The 23,152-nt window shown below is 34.5% G+C and overlaps 1 protein-coding gene across 1 annotated transcript in view; it reads left to right on the forward strand.

The window, feature by feature from the left end:
* CHM (CHM Rab escort protein) overlaps nt 1-17,164 on the forward strand; it is a 56,758-nt gene extending 39,594 nt beyond the window's left edge. Inside the window, exons 10-15 of the mRNA XM_042825219.1 lie at nt 2,987-3,091; nt 3,290-3,353; nt 4,580-4,676; nt 6,980-7,078; nt 10,361-10,527; nt 15,067-17,164. Coding sequence (XP_042681153.1) covers nt 2,987-3,091; nt 3,290-3,353; nt 4,580-4,676; nt 6,980-7,078; nt 10,361-10,527; nt 15,067-15,270 — 736 coding nt within the window. The 3' untranslated portion in view covers nt 15,271-17,164. The remainder of the gene's footprint in view (nt 1-2,986; nt 3,092-3,289; nt 3,354-4,579; nt 4,677-6,979; nt 7,079-10,360; nt 10,528-15,066) is intronic.
* Nucleotides 17,165-23,152: the final 5,988 nt, after the last annotated feature.

A 23,152-nucleotide genomic window follows, 5' to 3' on the forward strand; every position in this document is an offset into this window, starting at 1 on the left:
CCTTGATTAAAAGTAATTTGTGTATAGGTCCTCCAGAACAAGGAAAGTGGGTCTAGAATATAGAAACTAAATTAATTTCCCTGTGATATTACTACAGCTCCTGATCACCCAAGCTTGGAAGACAAATCATTTCAGCTGCCGAGGGCTGGTGATGAGTGATGTTAGTTTTCCTTGTGGCCTTACCTACTCTAATTGATTTTCATCAGATGACAACAAAGCCCTCTGTTATTGCGTTTTTAAAAATGGAGCTCACCTAAAGACTCATCAGATTAATCTCTGCTGATAATGCATGTCACTCCAAGAGAAAAGACTTTAATGAGTTTTTAGGTAGATTGTTGTCATAAACTATGCTGCCCTCTTATTCTAGGATAAATTCTTTTACAATATCAGGCCTGTAGGCAGGCTTAAAGTTGAGCTAAGAAAAATCAACCTGTAGTTTTTTCCATAGTGGCATTTTTTTGACACCTCGGTAGGTTATCATGGTGTGTGTTATGAACGTTCTATCAGTCATTAGACTACCTGCAGACTTTGACTCTCTTAAGATTCTTTTTTTCGATTTTCAGTTGTAGTTGAAAACTCGAAAACATTCTGTAGAAAAAGCAAGCTAGAAACTGTAGGAATATCGGTAGTTTATCTTGCTTACAAATAAGTTAAACAACATACACATAGCCAAATTGTGCAGTGTTCATGACTAGTTTAGAAACATTTTTCATAGAGTTCCAAATTTTATTAAGGTTTTAATTTTTTAGGGTTTTTTTCAGTGTACACGTAAGGACAATTCATACTTATAGACAAAGCCTTGATTTTCATCTCAAACTTCTTATTGTTTGTTTAGTATTTTAATCTAACCCTAAGTATCCACAAAGTTCATTCCAACTCTTCTCCAGACACAGCTAACATTCTGTCTGTCTCAGAAAACGAACAAGCAGTTCAGTATCTAGATCAACTGCTTTTCCACTGTTTTTTACTACCTCTGATATGCAGAGAGCAGTCAATGATAGTCCCAACCTCCCCAGTTATTTTTAGCGTGTTATTCTATCCCTTTTTGAAAGTAAGATTCAGAGGAGACAACAAGAAATGCAAACTTTTAGATGTACTTGTTTTAAAGTTTCATTAATTCACTTCCAAATTTCTACTTTTTTATTATCTAGTCAGATTATGTCCAGTGTTCTAATACATATTCAAAACTTTCTGTGCTCTTGATGGAAAGCTAATGCGTTGTTAGAAAATAAAAACAAAACAAAACAAAAAAAAAACCAGCATGTTGCTTAGTTTGAGGTTAAAGCAAATTGAATGTATTGATGATGATTATTATTTTTTTGTTATTTTCTCCATTTTTATTGTAGGTCACTTATTTGGCTTTGTGTGATGAACTTTATCAAATAAATGTCTATTATTAGTATTACTTTTAAAATACGTTTCCAATTATTTAATTATGTCTTGAAAATGGAAGAGATATGAGAAATGGAAATTTATACATCTGTAATAAAAAGATATAGCAAACACACAGTAATTTACATATCTGTCTTGAAATACTGCATACCAGCTTTGTCAGTGCTGGTAAGTCCATTTCAAGGATGTCGCCCTTAGTCCATTAGTTTGGATAATGAGCCCTATAAAGTACATTTATAACTCGTGGCACTGCAAGGAGATGGATTCTAATTTTCATCCTTTTATCTAGACACATTGAAAGAAGGTCAATGGAGGGTTCTGTATGATTCATTGTCCCAACACATATCAGATGACAGAGACCTGATAATGTCAGTGCATAAGTGTCTTCCATATTTGGAAGCAGTACTTGAAAGAAATTTTCTCAGCATCATCCTTTGAAGTAAAGTGGAGACTGATATGAAATGCACTGTCTCTTTTCTGTTCAAAATCTTATCAAACACACAGCCTGATAGCTATTCCTGAACAAAGGAGAGGAAACAACACTTAGCAGGAAAATAAAAAAAGCACATAGCTGCTTTTGCTGGCTTTGAGTGATATAACATGACATTTAATCAACCTTTCTCCTTCGATTACATGTAGGGGGGTGGCAGGGGAAATTGTTTCATAAACAATAAGAAAGGTTATAATTAGGTAAAGCTGTAACAGCTTGATTTCCTTGTTTATTTGCAATATTCAAATGAGTGCTTGTGAAAGAAATCAGGTTAACATTACGAAAAAACTTCTTAAAGTTGCAAACGTTGAACAGAATGTGACTGTGAAAAGTACTGCGTGTTTAAAGTTAATGCTTATGCCATTTGATTTTTAATTACCACTTTGCAAGTTTTCTATTACATTTGAATATAGGTATATACGTAATGTTCAGATTCCTATGAAACAGATATCAGAAATTAGCATTATGAAAGTGTGCTTACTTGTTATTAACTTCTTACTTTTTTATGTAAGTATTGCCTCCACCCTTCTTCAGTTTTCATTTCTGACTAGAAGAAGCAATGTGAAATACTAACCCTGCTAAAGCTAGCGACAACTGACTGCAGTTACTTATCTAGGTTTGATTCTCATCTTCTCTAGTTGTATAGATGGTCTTGATCACAGAAGTTACAATAATGCTTATTCCTAAGGCACAGCATGCATGTCACGATATTTACTGATAGGGGAACAATATGCAGTGGGGGAAAATAACACCATGATGGTAAACCCACAAAATCATTCAGAGTATGACTTTTCCACGTAACATGAAGTGTGAAATATATGCTGTTTTCATGCACAGTCAAATGGCAGTGTTGTTAATTTAAGTCTGTTTTCCTTATAAAGTTACACATTTATTAATACTCTTAACATGTACATAAAATTGTATGTACCATGTAGAACATGCAAGTATAGGATTTCTTTATCAATTGTTTTAGGAGTTCACATGATAAAAGTGTACAGATAATTCATTTGACAGATATATATGATGTGCCGTATAGCGTTTGAAACATACATACTTTTGTTACTTTGTCTGAATTTATTAATTTGGTTTGAATTTTTTTAACAGATGCAAAGCAATTGTTGATCATTTTGGACAAAGAATAAGTGCCAGCTATTTTATTGTGGAAGATAGTTACCTTTCCGAGAGCGTATGCGCAAATGTATGTTATAGGTATGTAGTAAAACAGTATACTGTATCTCTTCAAACAGTAATGTATTACTCTGCAAATTAAACTTAAAAGAATATTGTTCCCTAATTAATCTTTGTAGCACAGCCTAGTTCTGTGCATAGTTCTTCTCTTCTTTGTATATACTTGCAATTTTTTTCATCTTTCTGAAATGACATATTTTTCTTTTTATTTAATTACAGGCAGCTCTCCAGAGCAGTGCTCATTACAGATCAATCTGTGCTAAAGACAGATTCGGAGCAGCAGGTACATATCAATTTTGTTTCACTTACCTCTTTATGAACTGTTAATGTTTAAACTGCTTAACTGTTATGAATTAGCTTATGCTGTTGTTTCTTCTTGAATCAAGGTTTTTGGTCAGCTCTCTCTGTTGATATTTGTACTGACAAAACTGCTAGTAATACCTCTATATTTTAGTTCTGTGCCTGATGTTTCCCTGATCGTTGGTTCATGCAATATTAATTAACAGTTTCTTGTGTAAGATGTAATGTTTTTTTATAACATTCATGTCTATAGATTGAGATTCTTTTCATATTTGTTCATATCTCTTCGATTTTCTGCTTTGTCGGACTTTTAAGGTCAGCAGTCTGTGTTTTTTCTGCTGCTTCCTGTATTTCACGTATTAAATATAGTCTACAGGCTAAGAATATAGATGACAGAGAAGTGTGTTCTTCCTAACCATTGTTTCTAGCAGTCTTGCATTAAAATACTCCTCTCATTCCCATATAAGAACTGTCTTGCCAACTTAATTCCTAAACTCATCATTTTGGAAAGGACCGTGCTGTGAGGTTTTCTTTCTATTTTGCTGTTGAAGGTGTTCCAAACAAAGATGACCTTATTGACTTCTGTAAAAATTTATGTATGCGTTATCTCTGCAGGATTGATCCCACAGATTATTAAGATTATAAATCAGAAAATAAAATTGTATGGTACCTCGCCGTTATTTTCACCTTTACTTATTTCTTCGTATTTGTACATACAGAAATTGTAACTGTTCCTCTAGAGCTTTTTATATATATTGCATAAATGCATATTTATGGGATTGGCAAACTTTAGATGACAAAGACAGTTTTTCTGTGACTATGCAAATATTTATTCTGAATTTCTTGGTAAATATTTGTTAAGCTCAGATAATCTGACTGTTTTTGTAGAAGTGTAAAGGTATTAAAGCTCTGTATTTTTTGATAGATTTATCTTTCCATAATTCATTGTGTGTACCTATGCCTGGGTAGAACAAGCGTATGTTTTTTTGTGTTCTAAATTCTGCTACTGGGCAGATCTAGTAATTACCAGCCATTTCTTAATATTGTGATTTACTTGCAATACAGTGGATACCAAACAACTTTTAATTAAATAGTTGATGAAAGTAAGTAGAGTTGCAGTCTGTAATATTTTAGTGTAAGTTAATACAGCCTAGAGAAATAGCATTTCAAATCAGCTTCAATTCAGAATGTTCTCTTTCTGCTTGGTAGGTTTCTATTTTGACAGTGCCTCCAGTGGATTTAGGACAACCAGCAGTTTGTGTCATTGAGCTGTGCTCCTCAACTATGACCTGCATGAAGGACACATGTAAGTATATGCATGTGATATATGTAATCTTAACTGTGTTTCTTCTTTTGACTGTCCACTCTGGAACAAAATTTTAAGAAATTTTAACTAAATTTTAAATTCTAATTTTAAAATTTTAACAAAATTTTAATTCTTTTATTATCTACTGGTAATTTGTCATTTGAGAAAAGTCAGTACTAAGTTACTGTTGCCAGCAGATAAGAGAACTGGTCCACTGTCTGTTTTTTATAGTAATTCGGATGCTTACAGAGCATCATACAAGACTCTTGTTGCACTCGTTTTCATTTAAATTTATGCACAGTAATGATAACTTTAAAGTTCTGTTGTGGTTCTCATGACAGTGAGGTATGTTATTTTTGTTTCTAATTAAGATCAAAATTAAGCACTGCCTTTACAATCATGTGGCAAACGAACTTGGAAGTTGCAGTTTTATAAATAATGGGATACAGTTCTGTTTGCATTACAGTAATTATAAATCAATACCAACTTTTTTTTTCTGATTGCGGTGTAAAATTTCACATTGTATGTTTTGTTTATTCTGCAAGATTATTAAGGCTATTAAAGATTCACCAGAACGGCAGGTATGTTAGCGGAGAGCTCTAGGAGATTTACTCCTCCGCTGTAACTGAGATTCCACAGTCTCTTAAGTCAAAATGTGAAGATTTTTTTTTAAACTTAGACATGGTTGGTTTTCTATAATTTTTCTGTCAAGAATTTCTCTTAGCACTGTAATTAAAATGCCAAAAACCACCTGAAGTATTTTCTTGTTTCTGAAAAAAGGCATGTAAGCACAAAGCTGGGTTGAGTTATTTAAATGTTAATATAATTTTTCCTTGAACTCCTTCACAAAATATGATACATTATTTAATGAAGTTTATCTTTATTGCATTGAAATGAGTTGTATTTTAGAAATAGCTCAGTTCCAGTTATGGGAAATATTTATGTATTTAAAATTAAAAAAAAATCAACTTGTACTAATTATCTGTAAATAGCTTTTAACCTGACTGATTTCTTTTTCGAGCAATTATTTAAGATAAGTTTACAAATACATCTGCTCTTTCATCACACTGCATAAATGACAGGCACATAATCTGTATTGCCAGTTGAGTGGAACCAAACTCCTTCACTTGCCCTAAAAATTGAGACTGTAATGATGAAATCATGAACTGAACTCATCGTTCTTCTTGCTGGAAGAATTACTCGAAGACAAATGTTGGCAACCACTGTAACTAATGCAGTTATACCTGAGTAAATCAAATATAATCAAAATATGTACTGATGACTGTAACTCATAGCCATAACCTTAAAGGTAATAAAAAAGGATTTTGCAGGAAGTAAATCATGAACTTTAGTGATTTAGAGCTGGGTGTTTTGTTTTGTTGGAAGAACAGAAAGAATAGGTTGTGTTACAGTGTTTGTAGTTGTAAACATTTAGTTAATGATACAAGAAGACTTTTCATTGTCACTGCCTGTGCTCCACAGTAATTTAAGTTACTGTGAGTAAGTAGCCTAAGCAGGCAGAGTAAAATTCCAAATTCCCACTCAGTCCCAATTTAGCCATTACTGCAGGGTGTTGATTAAAGTACTGGTATCTGTGGGTTAAGTAAGTTGCTGAATGCTCGATTCTCAAGGACTATGGAATGTGCTCAAGGATGTTCTTCAAGTTTCTAGATATCATTAATTGAAAATATGAATTTGCTCTTTCATAGTCTTGCTTTTCCTGATATTAGCAGTCACCTATTCATAGAACAATATTCTCCTAGTCTGTAGTGCTGATGTTAAATTGTACTTTGATCTCTAATTTATGTGGATGAGAGAGTATAATTATAAGATTCCTGGGTGAAAGGCAGTTATTGGGACACTGATACCTGGTGTACTCAAGAACTCAGAAGTTTCAATGAATATGACTCACGTGTTGTATGTTGAAGGATGGCATAAGGAATTCATGTTTTGTGAGGTTTTTGTTTGTTTTTAAGTAAATTGATAACATTACTTTGGAATGGAAATTAGTATTTAAGTATGTATACACGAGCTCATACCTAGTATTTGTTTCAAAATGTTTCATCCTGCAACTTTGGTTCCTCAGTTTTGTGCAGAGCTTCTGTGATAAGCCTCTTAAGAAAATGTGTGTGATATATATACAGTGTATTTTACGTAATACAGTCCTAATCTGGGCTAAAGGGAAATGATTTATATGAAGAGCAGTGACTTCTAACAGCCTACTGTGCCTCTGTAAAAATTGTAATTGGTATCTATATGTCTGCATACTGGTAATTGTAATTAATTTGTGTTATCTTTCACAGATTTAGTCCATTTAACCTGTCCATCAACAAAAACTGCGAGGGAAGATTTAGAGCCTGTTGTACAGAAGTTATTCAGTCTAAATGCTGAAACAGAAAAAGGTAAAAATAGCTATGTATTATATGAAAAATAGTGCATAGCTATTATTGTACATCTGAATCCATCATCAGTGAGCATATGTGGTGAGCTGCTACTTAGATGACAGCATTTCAAAGCAAAGGAATCTGTTGAGAGCGAGATTTTGATTAGGCAGATGTCATGTTTCTTGTATTTCATGATATAATGTTCCAAGTGTTCTTCAGCTGCAGTGTACCTTTAATGTACAAGGATCACAGATTTAATTGTCTAGGACTCTTCTAATGTTTAGCACTTTTTTCTCCCATGGAAATATATTTGCTTCTCAGCACATCTTTCCAAGGCGCAGGAAAGAAATGAACTATTTGTGCACCTTTTATTTTTTTTCCAAACTCCTGTTTTTAGTGATTTCTATCACTTCTCTGTGATAAATAAATGAATAATAAAATATCACAAAACCCCAGAAGTTATCTCTTTCTTTCCTGCAGCTGCCAGATATGCTCAGTGCTCCAGTCTTCTTCTCATCTGCCTTTAACTATCCTAATGCTGTTACTTATTCTTTCCGTCTTCAAGTGCTTCCTTGTTCACTAATTCATAAATGAAATTCTCTGGATTCTGCTGTAAGCAGTGGAAGTGTGAAGTTTTTACGCACTGTGTTGTTACTGAGAAGACAGATTTCCAGTCATTTCCATTAGTTTAGTCCTAGATCTGAGAATTTGTGCCAGCTACTTTGATGAACTTTGATCATGAGATGGACAGTTTCTCATTCCCAGAGTAGCTATTGACAAAGCAGTCATCTCTGAGATACTTTGAGCCAGTTTCGCAGAAATACTTGAAATTTAGTCTCAAGATCTTGATTTTAATTGTACCTTTGATAAGTGCTCATGTAACAGATGATGTGTGTGTAGAAGCTGCTGCCATATTCTAACCCTGATAGTCTTTTTAAATAGTCTGCTCATTCTTAAATGTAGCAAATTGTAGTTCTGCTATAAGAAACCAATATTTCCCTGTCCGTAGAAGTGTTTGATTGTATATATGCAAGTAAGGTTTGGACGTATTTTAAAACACAATCTGCTTGCTTATAATAGTTTCTCTAAAGCTTCATTCCTGGTCACTTCATGAGTTCAGTTAGAATTTTCTCATGTTGGAAAAAAAGCAACCAGCATGTTCTTTTATGTACATACTCCTTGTTTTTCCTCTCAGATTTCTGTAACCACAAAAATGTTTTGTGAAAAGTTAATTTCTTTTTCTTGTAATCTTGCTTTTCTGTGTTTTTTACCTACTTTTTTCGTTTTTTAGTGAAAAAGCAAGTAGCTTATTGTGATTGCACAATAGTAGGAAACAATGTTAAATTAAACCCATTTTCCTACTTTTTTGTTTACAGGAAAGGCAAGCTTTATTTTGATGTCCCAAAAATGTAAATTTTTCAGTAGATTTGTAGTGCAAGAGCCTATATAAGAGAAATATGTTATTTACAGCCAGAGTTTGCAAGTAAAAAACGTGCAGCAAGCGCTTTTCATGTTTGCATTTGTTAATTTAAAGCCTGCTGATTTCAAACCATAAACCTTTAAAATATATCTTAAATTTTCAACACAGTGCCATGTAATTTGAAGAATCAATTGGTGAAGAAAAGATTAGCTTGCAGTTTAGCATCTTTTAGTCATTGGGGGAGGGGAGATAACATTAATCTTAATGTTTAAAGTGATCCAGTTTTGAAATGATAGATTGTTTAGAACCTGACTGAAATTCTTCTGTAGAAACTGCATGATCATGAGGTCCTCAGGTGCACTGAGGCACTGAAAAGCTAGTTTTCACTGACACACAGGCCTTTTTATCATCAGGATGAGGTAGTGGTCGTATTTTAATTAAAATGTCAGAACAAATACTGTTGGAGTTATTGAAAATGAATCACCAGATAAAGTGAGCACTGGGCCATGGCAGGTCAAAGAGGCAAAGTCACCTGGAGAAGAGGACTCCATTCATTTTCCTGCCTAGACGAGGAAGAAGTTACTTTTATGAGCAATGTGAACTTTTAAATATATTAAAGAGCATCTTGCCCTGTATTAAGACTCAGATTTTCACAGGCTGATGAATTTAATTTATATTTGAAATTATGCAAGATGTTTAGCACTTTTTTTTTTTTTTTTTTTTTAAAGTATTTGACAGTTATAAAAGGATACTAAAGGAGTAGCATAGCTTTATCTTTTTTTTCTAATTCAGGTGTTTTAAAATATTGTTTTGAATGTTGACATCTAGTATTTTCTTCTTTGGAAAGAAGGAAATTTCACATGGTCTTTTACAGGTTTCCTTTATTTTCGAGGATCTAAAACAGCAAAAATGGGACAGCAAATATGCCGAACAAATAGTATCTGTTAAGCCTAGAAACTGTGTTGTGTTTGTTGCATTCTGCGCTGTTAAAAAGTGACCTTCATCTTCTAAGAGGTTTTTTTTGTTTGTTTGTTTTGTTGTCAGTGCACTGAGGAATTATGTGAACATGCAAGAAGGTATAAGCCGAGACTAATCAAGTCACAATTTATGGTCATTTTGTATTCGTTATGTACAAGTATTGTAACACAGTGCAAGTCCACAAGTATAGATAAATATAAATTAGTGAATGATTTTCACTTAGCGGTATTTCCAAAGTATAGAGCCTTTACGTGTTGCATATCTCAAATAGAATGCTTCTGGTTTTAGGAGCATTCTTTATCTGCAGTTAATACAAGGAGTATTCTTTGCTGATTTTTGTTTAAATGTCATTTGTTTACACTGTGAGCATTGGTGAGTCTCCTCAGATTGAAGGATTCCAACCTTTAAGTGCACAAAAGTAATGGAAAGGGTTCTCATGCAAAGATAAGCTATTAAATGAGAGGGGAGAGTATGCATGAGAAGTGTCTTGGAATATTCACTGCAGCTTTGAGTTGGAGCACTCATTCAGCCCATCATTAGCTCGTGGAATTTGTCCAGAATAAACTAGATATCATGAAATGTAAAATGGTTACATTTAGGTTAAGCTTCTTGTACTACTCATTCAGGTGATAATGCATTCTTCTGTGGCATACTGAGTGCAGAATAATTAGGATTTACATACCTGTGGGAAACAGAAGTATAATGAAAACTCTTTCTTTACAGGTATGTAAATCTCTGAAAACAATGGAAAGTAAGATTAGTTTAAAAATACATGTTTATACTTGCCGTATATTATCGTAATTTTGTGTTGACTAACTGAATTTTATGTGCTAGTTTATGTATTTCTTTTATTACATGTAAATACTGACTAGAAGAAACACTATTTTTTTTCTTTTTTACAGAAACTGAAGGTGAAGAACTGGAAAAACCTAGAGTCCTCTGGGCAGTATATTTTAACATGAGAGATTCTTCAGGAATTGACAGAAATTCATACAGTGGTTTGCCCTCAAATGTGTATGTCTGTTCTGGCCCAGACTCAGCTTTAGGAAATGACTGTGCTGTCAAACAGGTTAGTAGGACCACTGCTTTTTTTGAATGCAGAATTTCTATTTGAAGTACAGTGCAGTCTGTTTTTCTTCTGAGTTATTCTGCCTTTTGCTAAGTAAGCAATAATAATATATCTATAAAGGTTCACAACTGGACAGAAAAAAGTGAATGTCAGTGGAATTGAGAATGGAAGAAACTTCAGAAAAGGGCAGTTAGTGTATTGACATTAGGAGTGTCTATAGTGTACTCTATACCAAAAAGGTATAGAGTATTTAGAAAGTAGCAGTACCTGAAGATGATGTTCTTGGTAGGATTTTTACTTGCTTTAAAACTTGTATTTCAGTGATACAGCCCTCTAAAGTGTGGTCTTTTGCATGTCAGGTTAAAGGAGAAAACTGTAGAGAAGCAGTATAAATGAAAAGTCAGAAAATCCTGTTTACAGGTCAACTTGGAAAAGATGTCAAAGTAGTTTAATACCTGTAGGAGTTAGCCACAAACCTAAAACCTGCTGGGGCAAGAAAACAGCATAATTACTAGTCTGTTATGTTAAGCTATCTGTCAGCTTACCTTGCCTTTACTTTAGTACCACTGTATAAAAAAATTTATAGTGCAGTTGTGTCTCTGAAAGCGTTGAGGGGAATCTCACTCTACTTAACCTTGAGATAGTATTTGGCACGAAGTCACATTCAGTTCTAACTTTTATTTCTCAGTATTTGAGTGTCTGTGTATCTATTTCCACCTAGCTGAAATCCTGAATTGAGAACCACTTGCAACTTGCCTGACAGTAGACTTAACTGACAGTGCTCAAATAAAGACGAAATGTGAAAGGTTAGAAGTGAAAGCTCCATAGAAAAAAAAGTAGGTGGAGAAGTTGTGAAGCAGCTGCCTTCTGTGTTGGCTGTAGGCAGAGTATGCAGGAACACAAGATCATCAGGGGTGCATACTTAGAAATTTGCTACTATTCAACTACTATTGAACAGAAGACAAAATCTTGAGACTATGACTTATTCAACAGGAGAAGACTGCAGGATTGCTTCTCCTTTGCTCTTCTATTAAAAGAGCAGTTTTGACAAGGAAAGTATAAATTCTTAGGCTAATCTGCCACAGCAGATTTGTCAGGGTACTTTCAGACCTGATCTGTGAGAACTTTTACATCTTTGTAGTATTAACTGGCACTACTTGTTTTTAAAGCTGTTTTTTTAATGGCACATTCAGAGAATGTACATGCTATCTTCTAACTAGTTGCAGGATTTTTTATGACTAAGTCATAAACCTCTTAAAATAAGAGTTTAAAATGTAAAGGCTGACATAGTCTGAACTGTAGGGTCAGAACAGTGTAATTAAGGGCTAATAGTACCCTTCATTTTGCTTTACAAGGCAATAATTTGCCTCCTCATAGAATAAAGGATTGTGAAGACAAAAAATAATGCAAGACAATTATTATGGTAGCAGTTTTAAATTGTAAATGAATCCTTTTTTAAATGAGATTTTTTTTTCAAGATAACTTGAATCCTACCAGTTAAAAGTGGTTTCAAATCTTGTTTTTTATATTTGTTAAACAGCCTATTTACAATTCAGGTATCCACCTTTTCTAGTGTTCAGCTTTGTTCTATTTTAAGTGCTCCATTTCTGACTAATGAGTAGATCAAGCTGTTTGTAAGCAGCATAATTGTAGTTTGCCTTTATTTTAGTGATGATCAACAGATTGCACATGGAAGTTAACTGAATACATGTCAGAGGACAAAAAGTAAAAAAGAGCCTGAGTCTCTGGCTTTCAGAAAGAGTAGAGGTTAAGGGTTTTTGAATCTATTTTAGATTTTGAAACAGACAATCACTGATTTGAGTGAAAATGATCTTAGTGTAAACATGTTTGTAATTAGAAGTTATGGGGGGGGAAAGAAAAGTAAGGAGTGTGTGTTAAGACCAAATGAATGTAAGGCAGGTAGAACATACTCTTCCCATCTACTGTGCAGGTATCTTTGAGACAAGTGGAGGAGGGAGATAGGCATGAAATCAGCTGTGTCCTCTGCTCCCCAATCACTTTCATTTTCCTAGTAGCTAGTGGGAATCTCTAAACATGCATTACTTACAAATTCATGGATTAGACTATATTTTTAAAAACAGTGTGTATTAGTTTTGGTGATAAGTTATACGCAGTTTTTCAAGCTATCTAACCAATTCTCTTCACTAGTTTTTTTTTTTCATTATTGTCATTAGTTATTTCTGCTAGGTTCTTTGAATGTATTGATTTATTGTGCTACCTCACCTTACAAATAATGATTATCTATTTGCAGCTCAGTACACAGATTACTTCTTGTTTTATTTTAAATTAGTGATAGATTTTTAGTGTAATGTTAGTTTAATAATGCTGATTAGTCTGTGTGCCATCAGGGGGAATAGTTAGGATGAAGTAAAGCAGAAATAAACCATAATTTTATTCAACTTAAAGCAATTTGACAGTTGTAAATTGGAATACCTGTGCAAGTGCTTCACATGCTTACATCTTACTGCGTAATCAAATGTGCACGTAAACCTCTGGTATACTTAACTATGAAGGAGCTATTTACTAACTTAATTACTTACAGTAAATATCAATATGGTATTATAAAGAATATGTCAAGTTATTAGTTATTCCGCATGACTTCAGCTGGGTAAGGTTAACTTAAAAAATTGTCAGACCTGAAAGCACTCTGTACCATTAAATTGTTCAATTATAATCAATGTCATCATGTCCTACATGGCATACTGAGAATTTCTTTCCTCATAATTATTTGACCATTTTTGTTCTTCAATTAATTGGAGGCTAAAATTGTTCAGAAATGCAACTGGAAATGTTTATATGCTCTAGCTTGTTATATGCTTAGTGGAAAATATGGCGTTTTTCCTCGGTATTCTGTTATGTATAGTAATTTAAATATGCTTTTGATGTTTCAAGGACAATTGCAGCCTTGAAATATTTCTCTTACATTCAAAAACGTACCTTTGTAAGACTTTTATTGGACATTTGCTCTCCTTTGTCTTCCAGAATTATAAGGCAGAGTTTTTAAATTGCTAAACAGTATTTTTGAAATATATAGAATATTTTTTGTATATTTATTCACATGCTAATATAAATTATTATTATTTTTTTTAAGTTATGAATGGGTATGGAAAAGTGAAATATAGGAAGTGGACTAAAAAATGAAATTGAAACTGGAAGTAGACAGGGTCATTTAGGCATTTAGTAATGAACCCCTACATTCAGTTGCTGGTGATACAAATCCACTACTGGTGAGCAGTCAGGTTTATCACAGAAAGCTGTTTGGTACATGCTCAATGCTGTATTAATCTGAAAACAATTTTCCCTTGTCCAGGAATCCACACTGTGTAATCAGCCTTAGCAGTTGGCAGTAACTGACTCTACTGACTCTTTTGGTGCAGCATCTGCTACTACTATCAATATAAAAATTACCTATATTGTTGCCCTGTGGGTGCTCTCATTATAGTTATTTTTAGGGCATAGTTTACTAAACAGGCAAAATTGAGAGACAGTGGTCCTTGCCTTTGAAGAAAGGCAAAACAGAACTGGTGTCTGTATCAGTTGTCTCCATTTACTGTGGAATCCAAGGGGGTTGGAAAAGAAAACCTTGATGGTCGTTGTGGTGGTTTAACTTCAGTAGGGAGCTCAGCAGCACCTTGCCACTCTCACTCTCCTACCACAGAAGAACAGGGAGAGAAAATACTATGAAAAGAAAGCACATGGATTGAGATAAGGACAGGAAAATCATTCACCAGTTACTGTTATAGGCAAAACAGACTCTGTATAAAGGCAACTCACGTAATTTATTGCCTGTTAACAGATCAGAGCAGTGAGAACTAAAATTGCCTTCCCCCCATCCACCTTCTTCTACCTTATCCCCCTGAGTGCAGAGGAATGGGGTCTGCTCCCATGGGATGCTGTCCTTCCCGAATGGATACCATGTGGGCTCCCCATGCAGCTGCAGCTCTTCAGACACTGCTTCAGTGTGTCTCCATACCATGGTGTCCATCCTTCAGAAATTGCCCTAGCACAGGTCCTCACAAGTGGCACCTCCTGCCCCACCACAGGCTTCTCCCCATAGGCAACAGTCTGGGGTCTGTTCCTTTAGGGAGCTTTCTGTGAGCTGCAGCTTCCTTCAGGCCGCGTTCACTGCTGCACCGTGGGCTTCTCCATGAGATCTTTTCCATATGGGCTGCAAGAGGACAACCTGCTCTGACTTGGGCCTCTCCTGGGGTGCAGGGGAGCTTCTGCTCTGGTACTAACAATTTCCTGGCTTTGCTGGATCCTTTTCACTGGAAAGAGGCAAGATCTTTCCCATCACTTTGATTTGAACTGGAGTCAGAGATATTTTTGTAATGGAAAAGTTTGGTTTTTTTGTTGTTTTTTTTTTTTTAAACAATTGCAGAATATGTTTACAAAACTGCAAAATATTAAGTCAGTATTGATCTGAAATAATAGATAATTTAAATTTCTGCACAATGCTTACATAAGGTATTACATTCCAAGGTATAGTTGTTTTACTATGTTTGTTTTCTTTAATAGGCTGAGACTGTTTTCCAGGAAATGTTTCCTACAGAGGAATTTTGTCCAGCACCACCAAATCCAGAAGATATTATTTATGATGAAGATGAGATTGCATCAGAAGAGACAGGATTCAATAATTCGCCAGAGACAAAACCTGAATCCTCACTTCAGGAAAGCAGTAGCAGAGGTAGTACTGGTGTTAAAGAGCATACTGAGGAATGAATTAGCTCTGCTCTCTTAACAGAAGAGGCACTTGGCAGAACTTGAAGGGAGGAAGGGAAAAAAAAAAAAGAGGTTGAAAAAAACCCTTGGTGATACTATTTGTGATTGCCTTACTTTCCTTAGCTTGAATAATCTTTCTTATTCAAATAGCTTCATTACTAGCTATTGCTCAGTAAAGTCATAAGTCTAACTGGTACAGGGGTGTTAATAGCTGAAATAAGGTAAAAGTTATGAAACAAAGTATTTGAGTTTAAGATGTTAAAATATAATTAATTACTTTTTGGGATAATTTGGTTTTGGTTTACGTCTTGGAAAGAATCCTCTATCTTTTAGACAGTGAAGTCAAAACTAACTGCAAGATCATGAAAGGTTGCTTACTAGTAAGAGGATCACCTTCTGTTCTAAAGTGTCGGAGTTCTGCTAAAAGTCATTGTGCCTGTGCTAGTTCAATGTCAGCTTAATTATCTGTAATTCAGATTGCTTTTTAGGAAAGAATCTTAAAGGTGATAATATTGACAGTTCTGGAATGGTGTTATAACACATGAGATGTCATGTTTAATTTGCATAGTGGAAAAAAAAATAGTGGCTTTGAAACTGAAGCCGTGAATTAGAAATAAGTATAGTTCAGTGGATGTTCCACACAGGGAACAGTTTTTACATTCAGAATGCTTTCCCTTTAGAAGATTGCATAATCACACTTTTTTTACCAGATACTTTATTTTCTGTAGCACAAATTCAAACTGAATGCTAGACTTCCCAACAAAATTCAAACTCATCTACTGAGCATAACTATTGTTATCTTCCCTGGATTTATGGTAGTGTTTGGACCTCTCATAAGCCAGTAATTGTTTGTTTGCAAGTACGATGTCTGAGCATTTTAGCGATGAACTGAGGTGTTCCTGCAGAGAAGGTAAACCTGCTGAGGAGAAGGTTCAACTGCTAATTCTAAAGGTTTGTATTGATCCCAGTTAAGGGGATTAAAACTAGTGTGATAGCTGTACATGCTGTGTTTTGTAATTATAATCATAAAACATTTATACGATAAAATTTATTAAACTATTTATAACAGTAGTTTATATGAAGAGTTACGGAATGAGAAAGCTGTTGTAAATGACCAGGATAGACTTGCACTTCTTCTGAACAATGCTTGAAGTTAGACATTCAGACTATGAAAAATAATTTAGCATTTATTTTAAGATTTACCTGAAAACATACACCAGATTAACAGTGCGTCCAAATAGAGAGATCAGTGAATTCTGACGAGACAGAGTTCAAGCTTGCACCTGAACTTAGATGTAGTTCTGGCAGTGCTAACAGAGTGTGTGAATAAGAATGCCATTGAGTGATGAATATTCAGCATTGTCTGAACCTGACACGACCAAATTTTTGTAGAGTTTTAAAGTGCATGTGCCTGCCTTTAAAGTGGCTTCGTGCCATAAAGGTTAATTAATTTATTTTTTTACAGCATGACTGATACAGTTAACTTTGGCTTGCATCATAATATGTTGTCCAATTTGCATTTCAAAAACTAGTTTTTTAGTGTTTACCTTCCTTGCATATTGGATAGACACTGTTGTGCATATAATCCCAAAGACCCCAGAAAAATGTCATTAAAATGTTACCGGTGTTAAACAACAGTTATCTTTGGATGCTTGTCGTTGAGCAGTTATATATATTATATTATTAAGCAGACTTATTCTTTGTTAACTGTAATTACTTAGTGTGTATTGGAAAGCATGAGTATCTAGTAATTGTATTTAACATCTAAAAATCTGTGGAAGTGGAGGACCCTGTACTTGTTTGTCTTTTGGTAGTGGGGATCATAGTTGAATTTTTCATTTTCTATGTTTACAAGGAAATTGTCATGAAAATTAAAGGTTTGCTTGCAAGTGCATTTTTGTGTGTTTTCTTTCAACCAAACAAGAAAAGCAGTTCATTTGCTAGCAGAAACTTTCTGATAATTTTGTTCTTTACTTTCAGCATGTTGCCAGCTGTAATGTGATTGAAGTTTAATGTGTGTTGACAGTATGTTTACATAAAATGTTTTATGTAAAATAACAAATTTTTTAAAAGTAACATCTTAGTACTTAATGTCCATGTGAAGTGAAGTTTGGTAATCCTGCAAAAGTGATTTTAGATGAGACAGAATAATCTGCAAGTTATAGGTTATGACTTTACACTACATTGATTGCTTAAAAATGTTTTCATGCTTTATTCTTGTGGTAAATGGAAACGTAAAGTGCTTTTCCTATGCTACTTGAGTACCCAATTGCAAGCTTACTTGCAGTACCAGTAGATAACACTTTTTATTTTACAGAACTGCATTTTGTTCTTGCTTTAAATGATTTAAGCATACAAAGTGAGGGTTAAGCTTATTTGAAGTAGTTTTTAAGGCTTGTCATACAGGATGTATTCAAAAGATAACATGACTTTTTAAAAACTGGCAATTTATCTGTAGGATTATTAATAAATCAAGTTAAAGAAAGATAAGGTTAATTGAATTTTTAAACAAGTAGCTGTATTATCCTTCAAGCACCTTGGAGCTCATACAATATTCACACTTTTTTTTTTTTTGAGGAGTGCTTTGATATGTTGGAATTCCTTTTTTAATGAGTACTTTCTTTTTCACTTGGTTAATTGGGTTAACCCTTAATATTCAAACAGTCAATTTTATGCCATTTTCCCTTCTGCTGTTGTATTGCATTATCTCTGTGATGGCAATTAGTTACCCTTCCTTTAGAAGTATTTTCGGTTATGAAGCTGCTACGTCTGCTTTTTTCTGGTGATGATGATGCTTAGGGCCATTTGACAGGTAATCATTAGAACTTGGATCCTTGCAGGCTATGGGGTCTTTTAGCCTATCATTGCTGGGGGATTTATGTGGGTAACTCCTATTAATGTTAATGGGACTTGCATGTGTAAATCCTCCTTGCATCAATGGGAAAATTGACCCCTGGAAAAAGAAAATCTTCATGTCAGACTTGCTGATTCAGAAAGTCCAAGCACTCTCAGCTCCTATATTGGAAATGCAAAGGGCGGATAGGTGCTAGCTAGCCAAATCTTTGTACATGAGCAGTGTGAATTGCAGTAACTTAATTTCAAGTACAGTTTGCTTGATCTATTGATTAATGACAAGTAGGAAATATTAAAATAATGTTTTCATGCAAAGAGACTGGGTTGCTTATAGTCCCTGTTCTCAGCTGTTGAAAAGATGAAGATTGCTGTCTCAACACTTTTCCACCTGGCACTGGGAAAACATCGACTACCTGCTTTCCACATGTGGTGGAAAAGAAGGAAAAAAAGATGGAAACAGCTAAAAAAGGGTTATTGTGGTGGGAGGGGGATGATAAAATGCGAGCATTGTAACCTCCATGCTTTAAGATCAATTGTCTTGCACTTTTATTTTACTGTTCTGCTCTGTGAGATTACACAATTTCTAATTGCTGATGGATTTGGAGGGGGGTGGTAAAAACCTTATATGCTTTAGGGAATTGAGGCAACAACAATTAGAAAAAACCTTATAAACGGAGCAGTAGCTGACACTTGCACTGAAGAGTTCACAGTAGAACTGAGAGTATTATTTGTTTGTTTATCTGTGGTTATATTTGTCCATCCTTGATCACGCATTTTACTGCTTAGTCAGTTACTGTTGTAGGTCTTTTGTATAATCCTCTGCAGTATTGCAGTACATTTTGGTTTTTCACATTAACAGTTTACTATCAGCAGCAAACTTCCACACTCCTTTTCTTAAAATCATTTCTGAGCATATTCAACTACTCAGACTTGAGACTATGCCTATTTTTTTTCTCACTGTCATGATTAGGTTTGGTATTTTTTCAGGAGTTTCTAAGGGGTCTTGCTTGAAGTTTCAGGGAAGGCTAACATCACTATCACCTGGCTGTTCTGTAACCATCAAATTAGACTTCTCAAAATTTTCTGTAGATTTTTGAAGCATAGCTTTTCTTTGTGAAATACTTGTTAACTCTTCACCAGTATTATGATTGTTCATACCTGTTCTTTTGTTGCAGTGCTTTCTGTCAATATGCATGTTATGGAAATAGTAGTAACCATAAAGCCAAGTCCTTTGAAAAACCAAATAACTAAACAAACAACTCACTCCCTTAAGAAAAAGAAAAGTTCCATCTCCTTAAATAGGAGGAAATCTGATATCAAAGCAACTATTCCGTTGCTATGAATATAAATAGCAGCAGCAATAGAGATGTTTCTCCTGACTTTTCTGCCATAACAAATGTTCTGTTCACTCCTTAATAGTCAATAAGATCTGTAGGTTCTGGTGGTTTGTCTGCTGATGATGATCCTTTTTTTTTTTTCCTTTAAGATTCTGTGCCTTGTTGTTTAATTTCACTTCTGTTGTTCTGGCAGCCCAAGTTCCTAAAATACAAACATATTGCATTTATGAATGTAATTCCTATGTGATCAATGTGCTGGCTAAATTTCTTATTTCAAGTTTAATATTGAAGTCACACTGTAAAACCTAATTGATGTTTTTGTGTATATGCTGAGTTCTTACAGTACATATAGCTCTGTGTGTGTATATAAACATATATAAATAGCTACTATGACAAAATGAATAACTCATAAAAGTTTGTCGTTTAAACCTTTGCAGAAATCAACCACTATACAGTGTCCAAAAATTAGAATTACTTGCTATTACCAAAGCTGTCAAAAGTATGTGGAAGGGTGGTAATGTTGATGGAGTTGCTTGTGTTCCTTTGGTAAGTAGTAAAGCCAAGTATTTTAGTAAGATTTGGGAGTAGTTGTAAGAGTAGAAGTTTGAGACACCAAATCTTAAATGTTCATTTTCTGCAACGCACTTTGGTAGTAAGATGACCTCAGTAATCAGATAAAAAGCTTACCTTAGTTGTGTATGATTTAAAGTATACTTTTTTTTAATGGGACAACAATTAATGTAGGTGGACACTTTCAGCTGTGGAGGTAACTGGCAGGAAATGGTCAGCCACATGGAATTACTGATGTCAGCCTCATCACAAGCCCCAAAATTACTTTGGTTGTAAATTGAGCTCATTAGCAATTCGAATATTATGTTTATTTACAGGCTGCCAATTTCTGTTTGTTGCAGTGGCTGGTTCTTCAAAATCTGGATGGGAAGCTTGTCAGAAATGTTGTAAATCTCAGTGACATTTGAGATTTAGCAAGTTGACAGTGGAGTATCAGGAAAATGCAGTTGTTCACTGTATGGAGTTCTGATCAGAGGACACTTTAATAGAAAATCCTCCTCTTGTCACAGTTTTAACAAACGGTATATTTTAAACTACTTGTATACATTGACACAAATATGGAAGGTATCAACCTGAATGTATATCAAGGCCAGATATATTTGAGTAAACAATGGCTGAGTAGACAATGGCTAACTCCCAGTGTATAAAATGCTGTTCAAATGGCAGTTTTATGTAGGTTAGGTGTAATCTTGGTGAAGAGCTTATTTGCGAGTGTTGATTTTTTTTTTGTTGTTTTTTTTGTTTGGTTGTTTAATTAATCTGGCCAGTGTACTGAATTCAGTAGTACGTTATCTTTACCTGGTTTTAATGTTTTCCTATTAACTGTGGGATTTTTTTTCACTCTAAAGGTTTAAGCATCAAATAGATTTAAAATACTTTCTTAGTGACAATCTAATCTTTTATTACCACAAGAGGCATGGTGCAAGGAAATTGTACTTTTTAATATGGATAATACTAATTTTTAGGAAAACTCAGAACATCCACATTTTTAGAGACAGCTTTTCAGGACCTCATACTTCATTCTGAAGCACTATTCTGTAGCTGTTAATATATATTTGGGTCTCTGGAGAAGGCTTTAGTGCTGTTGCTCCATTCTCTGCATTTAACACTTCAGTAAGTGGGACATGCCAAAGGCTGTGGATTCTCCATCTGTCTTCTCAAACAGAGGAGTGTCTTCTCTGAGGTGTTACTGCATGATAGCAATCACCATTTGTGGCTAACAAATGTGGCTTCAGCGTTTTCAGCTGCTCCAGCTTCAGAAAGCTATCTCTGTAGTTTGATACTGATAGCTTTATCTTATTCCATTTAATTTGCCCGAAACACAGTGTTGGACCAAGAAATGATTCTCCATTGAAAGCAGTTGTTTTCTCAGTTCTGAAACTGTTGGGTTAGCAAGTCTTCAGTAGCACAATGATGAAACGTCTGGATAATAACATCATTGAAATTAGATGCTTCAAGGCCTAGTTCACTAGTCATAAAACCAGTCTGCTGTTTTGTCAGGAAGCTGCAATTCTGTAACCGAGTTGAATGGCCAGGCTGAGAAACATATGTTTCATTGCTGGGCAACGCTGTCCTAGAAACTCAAGATCTGGAAAAGGGTAGCTTGAAAGATTCATCTCAAATGAATTTAAATGCTCCCGTGCTATGTTTTAATGAGTTGGTAAGAAACTTTATAATAGCCAGTGTGGACTATTGAATCTACTCTAATTTAAACCCAAGCATATTTCTGGAGCTCACCCAAGGCAAATCCATTTAATCATTATGAGAGACCAGCTGTCAGACCAATCGAACAGAACATTTTTTTCTGGGAATTTTTCAGTAGCATGAAAGCCACTGCTAGTTGTGGTCAAGTCCTTTGTTGTGAATTCAGCCTGTTTTCCTATTCAAAAATTTGTGTAAGCCCTAGCTTTCAGCCTTCAGTGAAGAATTTTAAACTTGTAGATCATTCAGAGATAATTATATAATTCTTACCATAACTTTAAAAAAATTAGTCATGTGGTATTTTTCATGTTCTGTAGTTGGATTCTGATATAATACACAAAACTGAATTTTAAAAATGGCATATTCATTTTTTCTCATGTTTTTAAGACAAAAATAAATACTTTTATGAAGAACAAAAAATGCAATCCACAATCGTAACAAGGCAGCCTTTGTAAAATAAGTTACTCTTGGTGATAATTGTACTTTTATGGTTGCATTTTCTTTCCATATAAGTTATAAGCCAGAAGACCTTACGTTATTTTCCCAACTTCCAGTCCAAAACAAAAATAGAAAAATTGTGAAAGCTAAGAGCTCAGCTACATTTGCGGGACATACTCAGCTATTCCCAGAAACTGCTTGAAATGCACACTGTGTAGAATATACATTTTAAAATGTATTTTAAAATATACGTTTTAAAAGTTGATTCACATAAAATCTCTTCAGATTGTCTATTCTGGCATCATGCCTGAAGTGATGTCAGGAAAATGCATGTGCACACGTTCAACAAAGAAGGGACAAAGCAGAACTCAAATGAAGTGCAGCTGAAAGAAGTGGATAATGTATCAACTTGGAATGTGAGAAAAATGGGCTCATTTCTTGGCTCTGGCACGTGTTTCTTGAATAAACTTGGTTGACTAATTTCCTTTTTAATGTCATAGTAAAACATGTAAAATAGTGACATATTTTTTTAAGCCTTTTGAGAGGTCAGTAAAGTATAAAATTAATAGGCGAGTTTGAGAAGGAAAAGGAACTGTGTTAATGGTAACTGCAAAAATGGGGAGCAGTTATACTGAGTAGAGGTGCAAATGATTTTCTTAGAGAAAAACATAACATGATGGCGTAGCAGATTATATAGATAGATAGATATATGTATAGATGTGTATATATATGTGTGTGTGTATATATTTTTAGCTATCAGTGTAACATTACCTGTGTTTCACAAATAAGCTTTCACAAGTCAGCACAAACTTTGAGTTCTAACAATGAATCACAGGTTTATTCAAATTGTATCTGTGATGCTGCTTATAAAGCAGATAATTATGCAGCACTTTTCAGTTTCTCATTGCTTATGTGGATGTGGTTACAAAGTGCAAAATAACTGCTGCATTTTGTACTTCATGTCATCTCTTCTGTAAGGACAA

The sequence above is a fragment of the Centrocercus urophasianus genome, unplaced genomic scaffold, assembly GCF_019232065.1.
Source record: "Centrocercus urophasianus isolate 14NV4802_14NV808 unplaced genomic scaffold, USGS_Curo_1.0 seq_24, whole genome shotgun sequence".
Taxonomy (NCBI): domain Eukaryota; kingdom Metazoa; phylum Chordata; class Aves; order Galliformes; family Phasianidae; genus Centrocercus; species Centrocercus urophasianus.